A 12,954-nucleotide genomic window follows, 5' to 3' on the forward strand; every position below is an offset into this window, starting at 1 on the left:
TTTATTCCACTTTATAGTATCTAATATATGTTACACAATCTCATGTGTTACAAATACATAAATATTCGTGGTCTAGTCATAACAATATTTCCACTTCTGTTTTCCTCGCTCTCTTACGTGTACCTAAATTATTTAAACGACAGAAGATATAGCTGAATATATATTTGATCAAGTTTCTTGTACATTCACCAGAACTGAAATAAAGATTAATAATAGAACAGTAGTAAAAAACGTGTCATTTGTACTAACCGAATGAATTATATCATCAAATGACTGTAAAATTACTGTAAGAAATTTTCTTTAGTATATATATATATATATATGATAAAACTTGGTGCATAAATTAAGTAATTATTTAAAGATAAATTGTTAGTTTAATCGTGATACTACCGTTCCAAAGATATCTCGTGTTTCTCGAGGACTGATCGATCTTGAACGGTGGCTTAGAAAAAAGAACTTGCCGAGAGATACTTAATCCAACACATTCTGGATTATCCGATTCTCCAGTTAATTTTGGACGACCCCAAAAATATTCCGAGCAAAGCATAGACGGATCCCAGATCCGGGAGCGTCGATCTTGTCGCAGTTGTTCGGGTGAATAATCTAAAACCTGAAGATCGCCAGATTTCTTACTACAGAACTACTCTTTAATTTTGATTATTAAAAAAAAAAGGGAAGAACATTTTTTTTTTCGACTGGATTTAACGTTACCCTCTTACCTCCAAACGAATCTTATGGGGAAATGGCCATTTAAGGATGGAATCGTGACGGCCACGAGTTAGACCAACACCTATGAAAACTGTACCGTCCGGAAAATACCTCGGTGTGACTTTGATGTACATTGCGTATCCATTTTGACCCACGTAAAACGTTGAACTACGTTCGGAACGAGCGGTTTTCCACCTTGCTAACTTCTCGTCGAAACTCTTTATTTGCCAGTAATAAAAGAAGAAGCTCGTAGAGCCTGGAACATGTTAAAACATCGTTAAAATTGCTGTGTTCCTTTCTGCTTACCAGTGTAATTCTGTCGGTCACATCCTTATGCGATACACGTTCTCGTTGTGTAACAACCCCCCGGAAGTGTCTCGAATGATTTAATCATTCACCCAAATCGTTGCTTTCTAACGATTCTTCTTTGTCGAAAGGATAATAAAAGAAATATAAAATTTAAACGAACCATTCGTCGATGAAACATCTTGGATGGTATTATTGAAGCTATCAATCTCCAGCTGCCTTGGAGACTGAATATCATTTTTACCATCGTTATAGTCATCGTGTTCCTGATAATTACTGTACACGTTCGCCAGCCTGGGTAAGTCTTTCTTGTTCTCTAAGACAGTATAGAGCAACTCCTTGATCTCCTCTAATTCTTTGGTAAAGCTCTTTTGTAGACCTTGCAACTTATCGTCGATTGTTTCTGAAAGTTTATAGACAGTATTAGACGATAGAAAATGTTCGAAAGAATCTTAGATAAAATTCTTACTAGCGTTACAAGCTCCGGTAAGTACTCTTGTAACAGTGGCACGTGCAGTCGCGACTAATTCGTCTGTGGCGATTTTACAAATCGTGTGCTGCGTTTCCGTAACATCTTCTTCGTTCATCAAATTCGTATCTGAAACAAAAAAAAATTTAGTTAATAATGGGAAAAAAAGTGTTCAAAATTTAATAAGTATTAGTGCTGTATTAATTACATAAGATAGCAAGTGGAAAGCTTAAATTAAAAATTGAAATAAATATTGTTTGAATAATGGCTAATAATTAAAATTGAAAAAAATAAGGATAACTTCTTTTACCTTGTCATATTAATACTTACAAAGTTTTGCGACACTATCGCTTGCATCACAATAAGTTAAGTAGAGCGTATTGAGGTGCAAGAACAATAAAACGATCGATACCATCTCGAGGAACGATTAGTTCTTAATTATTTAAAAATCATGCCCACTCAAATGTAAAATCATGAATTTGTAAGCCTTGTAAAAAGTTTTGATGATGATTTTTCAATAATTAAATTTAATATATAGTTTTTACTGAAAAGAATTAAAAATTCAAGAAAGCAAAATATACATCCAGCTCGCCAGTTGATCGCCGCACAACTGTCCTCCGTGTCTTCTATGAATTATAAAATATAGGCGAATCCCTACCCTGTTCTGATTAACTTACCTGTAGAAATGGTCTTTCTTGAACAAAGTATATTATTTACATGTATCTAAGAATAATTAGTTAATATTTGTAAGTAATTTCATTCTCAAAGAGCTTCTAATAATAATTTTTGTACAAAGCTTCGTTTTATAAATTCTGAAATTATAAATTTTTTAAAGCAAAATAAAGAACTATTACGTATTAGTTATTCAACATTAATAAAACATTAAACAAAATCTGTAGTTGCGTATATTTAAAAAAAAAGAAACAAAAAATCGTTTACAGGATATGAATGATCGAAAGAAATGGAGGATATGTTTGGCGGTCTTTTTGAGCATCGCGCAGAAATATGCGTGTCGGTAAGTGGTAATGTTGGTCGTTGTCACTTGTATAGCATCGAGCATGTAGGTTTCCCTAAGGAATATGACGATGTCCCGGGTGCTTCGTAAAGATTTCCCATTCCCTGGGCTCCCAAGTTCCGGGTCCTTCCCAAAGGTTTCACCTTCTCTGGGTTCCCACCCGCCCCTTAGGCGGTCCCGATTCATATCTCTCAATTATATATTAAATTCTTTAATATTTAACCAGTGAAAATTATGTTATTTTTTTTCTAAATCAGGTTTAATATTAATATCGTTAAAATTAAGATTTTAAAAGCTTTTGCTTTCTCTGTAACGCCATTTTATCTACAGAAGCTACTGCGTTCGATGCTGTATGTGTATACATATATATACATATAATTCGCATAGTTCCTGCTTTTCAACTCAACTTCCTCAACTTGATCACTAGTTTAAAAAAACTAGATTCTTCAATTGTTAAAAAAATTTTTGAACAATTTTGTTATAATTGAAATATCTTTTTTATTGAATTCATTTTACTGACCCTATCTACTAAGATCATACAATTTCTACCATAAAACTTATATTTAAAAGTACAAAATTATGAATTAAAGCGAAGAAAATTATTTCGTACATAATTTAGATACAATTTTTGTTCAAAACAATAACTTTCAATATTTATCATAAAAGATTTACTATAATTCCAAATAACTGTACATTTGTATTATGTCACTAACGATAAGGAATAAAAATCAAGTGCATATATCATTGTAACTTACTTCAAAACATTGTGCGATATGACAAACATGATAATAGAATAAAATAAATTTTGATTTGTTTAATTTAAGAAGAAATTTGATAAGAATGCTTTTATCACGTATCGTCAAATCTCGAAATTATTATACAGTTATTCAATCATTCGTTATATACAGGTATGCATACTTCCTCGATGAAACATTACATGGTATAATTTGTTCATGATCGATAGATGTAAACGAAAGCTGAAACAGTCGAAGCAAGTGAAGTGATAATTTTAATTCACATTAAATTCATAGTTTATATGTGGTTTCTTGATTGCTTTGATTATTAATATGTACCATGTCTCAAAACATTGATATTATCATTTGATACAATGTATTAACCATGTGAAGTATTTACTTTTTCATTACCCTTGTTTTATGCGAATTATGTACATTGTTTTCGTATAACACTTTTAATGGCATTAAATATTTCACATTTATGTAAAAATTAACAATTTCATTGATCAGCAACAAACTGTACACAGTTGAAACTTATTCAATAACTTTGTGACTAAGAAACTTTTTTATCAATTTAGATAAAACAAGACTTTAAAACTTAATACCTCACAGGATATAAAAGAATGATACATAATTAAACATATACTTAACTGATTTTTATGTAATTACATTACTGTATCATCTTTTATGATAAAGCTTCAAGTGTAGTCTTGTATTAGAATTTATAATGGCATCTTTACTTGAAAATGATAAAATTTTACGCACAGATATTAATACTGCCAAGTAAGCATTGGTTCATATAATAGTATATCTTGTCATTAATTTGTATCATAATAAATATATCTTTATTTGGTATAATAATATGATGCAATAAATTAAAATTTAGTTATGGTCATTAATATATTTATTTTACAGATTTAAATCATCTGATGTGAAAATATCCACAACTAATATGTCTCCAAATAATTATGTTGAAAAGCGATTTAATGAAATAATTAAATCCTCAAATGACAAAAGAGAATATAGAGGTTTATTGCTCACAAATAAAATGAAAGTATTACTCATTAGTGATCCAACAACTGATAAAAGTGCTGCATCATTGAATGTGAACATTGGTAATAAAAAATTACTCTTATGATATGATTATAAACAAGTATCTTTTATACTCTAAATTTTGACGTTATTTTTGTAGGTTACTTAAGCGATCCAGATGATTTACCAGGTTTGGCACATTTCTGCGAACATATGTTATTCTTAGGGACAGAGAAATATCCAGAAGAAAATGAATACAATAAGTATTTAGCACAGCATGGTGGTTCATACAATGCAGTAACTCATATGGATCATACCAATTATTATTTTGATGTACAGTCAGAAAAATTGGAGGGTGCACTAGATCGCTTTGCACAATTTTTTATTGCACCCCTTTTCACAGAAGATTTAACTGAATTAGAACTAAATGCTATTCATTCGGAACATGAAAAAAATTTAGCAAATGATACATGGCGTATTGATCAAGTAGAAAAATCATCTGCTGATCCAAATCATCCTTTTTCAAAGTTTGGTACTGGAAGTAAAGAAACATTGGATACAATTCCAAGACAAAAAGGAATAAATGTTAGAGAAAGCTTATTTAAATTTTACAAGAAGTTTTACTCTTCTAACATAATGGCACTATGTGTACTTGGTAAAGGTAAATAGAATATCTTCTTAACTATAATTAAATTTTGAAGAAATAAGTTGTATGTAAATGAAGCAACAATTTTTTAACAAATGTATGTATAATAATATATATGTATATACGTTTAGAGGATTTAGACGAACTTGAAAAAATGGTAGTAGAGTTATTTTCTCAAGTAGAGAACAAGGAAGTTGAAGTACCTGTATGGCCAGAGCATCCTTTCAATGAAAAACACTTTAAGACCAAGTGGTATATTGTTCCAATAAAAGATACAAGACATTTATATATTACATTTCCTATACCTGACTTGCAAGAACACTACAAATCAGCGGTAATAACCTTTATTTTTTTATATATTATTGTATTATGGGTTAGTGTATAATAACAATATATCTTCTTTGCTTTTTCTAGCCTACATATTACATTTCTCAATTGTTAGGACATGAAGGAGAAGGATCACTATTGTCTGCTTTAAAAGCAAAAGGATGGTGTAATTCTCTAGGATCCGGAAAACGATTGAGTGCCAGGGGTTTCCAGTTTTTTGTTGTTTATGTTGAGTTAACAGAAGAGGGTCTTCAACATATTGACGACATTGTTTTGTTGACTTTTCAATATATCAACATGCTGAAAACCCAAGGACCAACCGAATGGTTTTATCATGTAATTACACATATTTATTAATGAAGTTATTGTTGCAATTACAGCTGATAAAAACTAAGATTTGAAATTTTACTTTATAATTTATTAAAGGAATATAGAGACATTGCAAAGATGAACTTTCAATTCAAAGAGAAGTCTTCACCTTCGGATTATGTTAGTAGCATAGTACAAATATTGCAAGATTATCCAATAGAAGAAGCTTTGACAGTAAACAGCCTTTTCCCGTTATGGAAACCAGATTTAATTGAATGGGTAATGGAATATTTAAAACCAGAAAATGTGAGAATTCATGCAATTGCAAAATTGTATGAAGGCATAGCCGATGAAACTGAAAAATGGTATGGTACTAGCTTCAAAAGAGAAAAAATATCAGATGATATAATTGAGAAATGGATTAATGCTGGTCTTAATTCAGACTTACAATTGCCACCCAAAAACGAGTTTATAGCAGAAAAATTTGATATAAAACCAGCAGAAAGTAATGTGGGTAAAATTCATATATTTTATATAAAATGATTATTTATATATAAATGTAAAATGAAATAATTTTACTTCGTATAGATAACCAAATTTCCAGTAATTATAGAAGATACTCCACTAATAAGATTATGGTTTAAACAAGACGACGAATTTCTTGTACCTAGAGCTAATTTATCCATGGATTTTGTTAGGTAAAAATTAAATTCTACACTATTTACAATGAAACGTTATTTTCACATAATTTATATGTACTTATATTTTGCAGTCCACTGGCATACATGGATCCTCTTAGCCATAATTTTTGTTGTATATTTGTACTATTGTTCCGGGATGCACTAAATGAATACTCATATGCTGCTAATATAGCCGGTCTCAAGTGGGAACTTGTCAATAGTAAATATGGAATTACGGTAAGTAAAAGTTTGTCAGAAAAATTATACATGTACTATATAATACACAATAAAATTTAATTCATATTTTCCAGTTAGGAATCGGTGGTTACGATCATAAGCAACGAGTACTACTAGAGAAAATTATAGACAAAATGATTAATTTTAAAGTTGATCCAAAAAGATTTGAAATTTGGAAAGAAAATGTATGAATTACTTAACTTTTTTAGATAAATTTTTTTCATTATAGTATTAACTTTCACTTTAATTCTTATACATTTCAGTATATTAGAAGTCTTAAAAATTTTGAGGCTGAACAGCCATACCAGCATGCTGTTTATTATCTAGCTGTTTTATTGTCTGAACAAGTTTGGATGAAGGATGAATTACTAAATGCAACTTCGCGTAAGTTTGTGAAATAATTATTTTATGATATCACATTTGAGTGAAGCTATAAATGTTGTTTACTATTATATGTAATTTATTACTGCTATATTTTCTACTATTATAATTTTCTTTTCGTCTAACATTTACTTAGAGTTGACAGCTGAAAGACTTCAACAATTTATTCCACAATTTTTAAGTAAAATTCATGTAGAATGTTTAATACACGGTAATATGACAATGTCGGAAGCTATTGAAACTGTCGGGTTAATAGAATCAAAATTAAAAGGCTCGCTTCCTCATATGATACCTCTTTTACCTAGACAGTTGATTTTACATCGTGAAATCAAATTAGAAGATGGTAAGTGTATATAACTTTTAACTTTCTTTGTATCAAAATGATTATTTTCAATACATGTATTTTTAGGTCATCACTTTTTGTTTGAAGTAAAGAATAAGTTTCATAAAAGTTCATGTACACAAGTTTATTATCAAACTGGTTTGCAATCAACAGAATTAAATATGTTACTAGAACTGTTAGCACAACTTATATCAGAACCATGTTTTACTGTATTAAGAACTAAAGAACAATTAGGATATATTGTATTTAGCGGAGTTCGAAGAACAAATGGTGCACAAGGTTTAAGAATTATAGTTCAAAGTGAGAGAGATCCTAATTATGTTGAACAGAAAATTAATGCATTTTTGAATTCCATGTTGGTTAGTAAATATAATTTTAAATATTATTTAACATATTTTCATAATTTTCATATAAAATTAACTTATTCCAGGAATACATATCATCTTTGACAGAAGAAGAATTTAATAGACATAAAGAATCATTGGCAGTACGTCGTCTTGAGAAACCTAAAAAAATGACTACTTTATCTGCAATTTTCTGGAGTGAAATTTCAGTGCAGCAATATAATTTTGATCGAGCAAATATAGAAGTTGCATATTTAAGAACTATAACACAGGAACAGATAATGAAGTTTTACGAAGTACGTATCTAACAATTTGGTTATTTAAATAACTAATTAATATTGACTATAATACATTTATTTTATTTCATTTATAGGAACTACTTCAAAACGATATTCAACATAAAGTATCGGTACACGTAATTTCGACAGTAAAAGACGCAGATTCGACAGAAGAAAATACAGTGGAGTCTAACGAAAATGTTACGGCATCAAATGGAAAAGATACTGCTGCGTATAAAAAGATTGATGATATTATATCATTCAAAATTAGTCAATCTTTGTATCCATTACTAAAACCATTTAGTGATATACCAAGAAAAGGAGCTCATTCGTCAAAATTATAAAATGCTTAATACAAATTGTGAATACATTATTTTTAATTATGCACCTACAAATTGTAGTAAATAACAAGTAAATAAATAGTTGTAACGTTTCTAATTAAATGCAAACCTGCTTCATCTTATAAATATTACTAAATAAATAAGCAAATAACAATAGTTGCATAATTTCACAATATTGTAAAACATTAAAAAGAATTAACAAACTAAGATTTATATGTATTTCTGGGTATGTATTTCATTAACATTGAAACTGTGAAAGAGTATATTTTTTGAGAAATGTATCAGTATTTATACAGGGTGTCCCATTTTAATCAATAAATGCGATTATCTCGAGAACTATTCGTTATTTGAAAAAATGTTTCAAAACGAACTTTTGTTTCGAGGGGGACGTAATCCAGCGCCGCTATTCTGTTTGTAAGTGTACTCATGAAGGTCATATTTATTTTTCTAAATGGAATCATAATTTTTTATGCACTATTCGATGCATCTCGGTATTCTGAATAAAAATGTATTTATTTCTAGGTTGTAGAGAATAATGATAAAATTGCAACACCTTATATCTTACATTTTATTTTTTAAAAACTGAAAACAGTCGAGCAGCAAACATTGAATACTTGTCTACAAATGTTCGAATACGTCACCGTGCATATCAATACATTTTTGAATGCGTCGCTTAATATCAGCTTGAACATTCATGAGTGTTTCCAAAGTGACGCATTTGAATGCATTAGATATTCTCTCTTTCATATCTTCAATACTTGTCGGCTGACTGCTAAAAACTTTTTCCTTCACATAACCCCATAAAAAAAAGTCTAGTGGTGTTAGATCTGGTGATCTGGGCGGCCATGCAATAGCACTGCCAGGACCAATCCATCGCTGTGGGAAACGTAATTCCAACAAATTCCGTACCCTGCGATCATAATGAACCGGTGCTCCATCATGTTGGAACCACATTTTTCGCCGTGTAGTCAAGTCCACATTGTCCAAAAGATCTGTCAATGACTGCTCGAGGAAATGAAGATACTTTTGTCCTGTTAATGGAGTGTCGAAAAAGTATGGTCCTATAATGTGTCCACCAATAATACCGGCCCAAATATTTAATGACCATTGCTTTTGAAAAGGAACTGATCTTTGCCACAAAGGGTTTACGCGTGACCAATAATGACAATTGTGCCTGTTTACTTCGCCTGTGTTTTTAAATGTTGCTTCATCAGAAAAAAGGACGTACGAGAAAAATGAAGGATCCTGTTGTAAAGTCTTTTGAGCCCATTGACAAAATAGTAGTCGTGAATTAAAATCATTTCTTTCCAACTGTTGCGTCAGTTTTATGTGATACGGGTGAAATTTGTAGAATCGTAGCACCCGCGATACAATTGATCGTGGTACGTTGAATTCATGGCTACTCTGACGTTCTTTTGGTCCCAATTTGTGTCTTTGATGCTTTGAATATCCATGTCGAGCTTTTAAAACTAATGACTTTAATGTAGCAGGCATTGGATGCTTTCTCTCTGGATATTTCTTCTGATATAATTTTGTAGCCATGTAATAATTATTATCACATTTACCAAGCACCATAATCATGTCGACAATTTCAGTAGGCAGATAATCAGACATTTTGCTTGCTGCCCCTAATGATACTGGTACAATAATGAGAGACCTACGTTGGGATATCGATGATTCTTTGTTTTAATGACCGCTATGCGGAACCGCATTTACCTAGTTTTCATAGAATACTACGCGAGTGTACACTTACATACTTAATAATTCGCAATATTAAAATTTAAATATCTCCCAAAGTAATAGTTTTTCAACATAAACAGGTCAGTACATTTTTATAAAGTATAGCGTCACCGACGCGGCGTGAATGTATTAGTGCGCCAACTTCACTGCAACAACTTCGATGGAACTCATCATCAGTGTAGTACATACACTTACATACTTAATAATTCGCAATATTAAAATTTGATTATCTCCCAAAGTAACAGTTTTTCGATATAAATAGGTCAATACATTTTTATTCAGAATACCGAGATGCATCGAATAGTGCATAAAAAATTATATGATTCCATTTAAAAAAATAAATATGACCTTCATGCGTACACTTACAAACGAAATAGTGGCACTGGATTACGTCCCCCTCAAAACAGAACAAGTTCGTTATGAAACATTTTTTCAAATAACGAATAGTTCTCGAGATAATCGCATTTATTGATTAAAATGGGACACCCTGTATATTCCTTCTTAATGAATAGTATAATGTTTAAATCATGCATTTGAATTTTTATTTATTATTTGAAATTGTATAAATTTGTATGTACATTTATTTTAAATAATTAAAGTATTTCTTCTTTTCCGAAACTGTTGTAGTGTTAGTAAAACTAATTCTTATAATAATGTTATTTATCATAATGTATCAAGTGTAATTACTTTAAAAAATAAAATATGTTTAAAAAATAATAAAGGATAGGCTTATTGTTTTCACACATTACATGATTATTATTTTAAATCATTATTCAGTACTACTAACAATAAAATTATGCTAAATAATTATAAGTTACTTTGATGTATTAAAGGCTTCTTAGTTTAAAAATATAAAACTAAAAGTGAATTATTAAAACCTAAAAAATTATTAAAATAATTGTTTGACAAACTTGTATTTTAATAAATAAGTGGCCATAAACCGTTTTTAAAATTCGTCCATAGCGCCATCTATACAAAAACGGCTCAAGCTACTCAACAACTTACCAATCGATTTTCCAAAACGACCGAACTATCATACAGCAGTTTCCGCAATTTTCGTATAGATGACGCAAATGATCCCCTGTTGTGGAGTGATGGTAATACAGGTTTCGAAGGTCGGTACGAATCTCACTCCGACGAGAGTTGGAGTCCAACGTTCTGAATTACCGACGTAACTTAAAAACTTATTTTCGCCAGTTGTCCCTAGAATCACCACCCCCCACAAATGGGGGGAAATCCTTTGTAATTGCAATTGTAATTTTCGCCAGTTGCTTTGTTCGTGTCGCTTCGGACCATTCGTCCTACGACGTGATGAGAACCGGAGGAACTTTAAAGCATGCGACTCACCGATCGTTGACTTGCACCCCTGCACTCGCAACGTCCCTCAGAGTTTGATTGACTCACGATTGACACATGGTTTAGATTGGACAGATCGTCTTTTAGCTTGTCAAAGAAGATGGTACCCTCAGTGGTCAAAACACTCTTCTGAAAGCAACAATATAACAAACGATTAAGGAACTCAATTCGTAGCTTGTTTTGATATATTACAGTTAACATATTCAAATTCATTCATGCAAACATGCAATAAACAATAATTTATAATTTTATAAATATTTTAATAAAAGAGCAAATTAAAAAATAAGCATGCAAAATAACACGAGAATAACCACACCATAAAACATTAATAAATCCATAAATAAAGGTCAAAACACATAGGGACCAACACCATAAAACTCTATAAAACATTTGCAAAATTATGACAAAACACGTAAATAATCACACCATAAAACCCACTAATATATCCGTATATGTATACCCAATCACATAAGGGAACACACTAATACACATACAGGTACATGGGGAACCACACCATAAAACGTGTTAAAAAATCTCAGTAGGTATGCACAAACACATGATAAAAAACACTAAGCATCTGCACTATCACTATAGGTAATCCATAACTGAATACACGCTCGAATGATTCACACGTGTACGAGTACCTGTCTACGTTTGACAGGTAGATCCGCACTCTTCAGCGGCCGCGATAAAACTGACTAGATTCGACCTCGCTCGAGGTCGAACGGTTGGCGCGAGACAACAGCGGTGCGCGATCAAGCGTGACGTTCCGCTTCATCACCGCTGCGGCCAGTTGCTGCTACTCGAATTATACATTATTCTATTAAAATTTATTTAATTATAATTTTTCATTTTACAATTGTTTATTAACTAAATTATTATTATATCTATTAAAACTTTCTATCTTTTTACATTTTCGCATAGATATATTGCAAAATTTTGTTTAACTATTTTACTAAAATTTATTTTATTATGTTTTTTATTTTACAATTGTTTATTAACTGAATTATTATTATAACTATTGAAATATATTATTTTTATTACCTTTACGTGTAGATACCTTGTATATTTTTGTTAAATGATTATTATTACAATTTATTTCTGTATAATTTTTAATTTTACGATAATTTATTAATTAAATTGTTATTTCTTAATTGAAATTTGTTATTTTTATAAGTGTTACGAGTGAATATCCTGCAAACTTTTATTAATTAGTTATCTTTTACACGATGTTGAAAAGAAATTATTCTGTTATAATATAAGTTTGATTGTTATGTATATTATTTTTATAATAATTTATTAAAGATCAAACAGTTATGAATGTTATACATGCAGTAATAATAGTTGCAACTATTACAGTTTATTCTTCGATTTGTAAGGTTTTAAGGAATTACCAAGACACATGAAGTGAATATAAGTTCGTTAAATAATTACCACTGATTCTAACTGATTTCTAAAAAATAGAATCAAAAGGAATCATAATTGGTCCTTCTGATGTCCATGCATGCCCCTGCGAGATGTGGTAAAAAAGGCACGACTGTCAACCGGTTGTGCTCTGTACATATAAACCTAACTTGACCTGGGGGTGTCTGAGCTCCCAAAAAATCATGACCCCTCGGTAACAAAGGCATGCCCAGTCTTGTTGGATCTATAATCACTGGCTTTTGCTATTTAGATGGCGTTAAAAACGCGTTACGAAATGCAAATT

General features: G+C 30.7%; 2 protein-coding genes across 15 annotated transcripts; one reads left to right on the forward strand and one right to left on the reverse strand.

The window, feature by feature from the left end:
• Positions 1-21: 21 nt before the first annotated feature.
• Positions 22-12,884, reverse strand: LOC114879363. 9 transcript variants are annotated; one of them, XM_029194220.2, is made up of 7 exons: positions 12,681-12,884; positions 11,238-11,375; positions 10,896-11,093; positions 1,484-1,612; positions 1,178-1,417; positions 720-964; positions 52-610 (listed from the first exon to the last, which is right to left on the reverse strand). In XM_029194220.2, the coding sequence occupies exons 4-7, from the start codon at positions 1,599-1,601 to the stop codon at positions 356-358; spliced, it is 858 nt and encodes a 285-aa protein (XP_029050053.2). In that variant the 5' UTR covers positions 1,602-1,612; positions 10,896-11,093; positions 11,238-11,375; positions 12,681-12,884; the 3' UTR covers positions 52-355. The 9 variants fall into 9 exon arrangements, with proteins under 9 accessions (XP_029050046.2, XP_029050053.2, XP_029050048.2 ...); XM_029194215.2 differs by lacking the exon at positions 12,681-12,884 and adding an exon at positions 11,891-12,019; XM_029194219.2 differs by lacking the exon at positions 12,681-12,884 and adding an exon at positions 11,761-11,923.
• On the forward strand, positions 3,161-8,252 carry LOC114879359 (insulin-degrading enzyme). 6 transcript variants are annotated; one of them, XM_029194203.2, is made up of 15 exons: positions 3,162-3,406; positions 3,811-4,015; positions 4,148-4,347; positions 4,425-4,925; positions 5,042-5,244; positions 5,325-5,573; positions 5,664-6,056; positions 6,135-6,244; positions 6,319-6,463; positions 6,538-6,648; positions 6,727-6,847; positions 6,981-7,187; positions 7,254-7,546; positions 7,618-7,827; positions 7,905-8,252. In XM_029194203.2, the coding sequence occupies exons 2-15, from the start codon at positions 3,960-3,962 to the stop codon at positions 8,151-8,153; spliced, it is 3,048 nt and encodes a 1,015-aa protein (XP_029050036.1). In that variant the 5' UTR covers positions 3,162-3,406; positions 3,811-3,959; the 3' UTR covers positions 8,154-8,252. The 6 variants fall into 6 exon arrangements, with proteins under 6 accessions (XP_029050032.1, XP_029050036.1, XP_029050037.1 ...); XM_029194201.2 differs by lacking the exon at positions 3,162-3,406 and adding an exon at positions 3,430-3,624; XM_029194202.2 differs by lacking the exon at positions 3,162-3,406 and adding an exon at positions 3,430-3,608.
• Positions 12,885-12,954: the final 70 nt, after the last annotated feature.

Source organism: Osmia bicornis, chromosome 9 (genome assembly GCF_907164935.1).
Source record: "Osmia bicornis bicornis chromosome 9, iOsmBic2.1, whole genome shotgun sequence".
In the NCBI taxonomy this organism is placed as follows: Eukaryota; Metazoa; Arthropoda; class Insecta; order Hymenoptera; family Megachilidae; genus Osmia; species Osmia bicornis.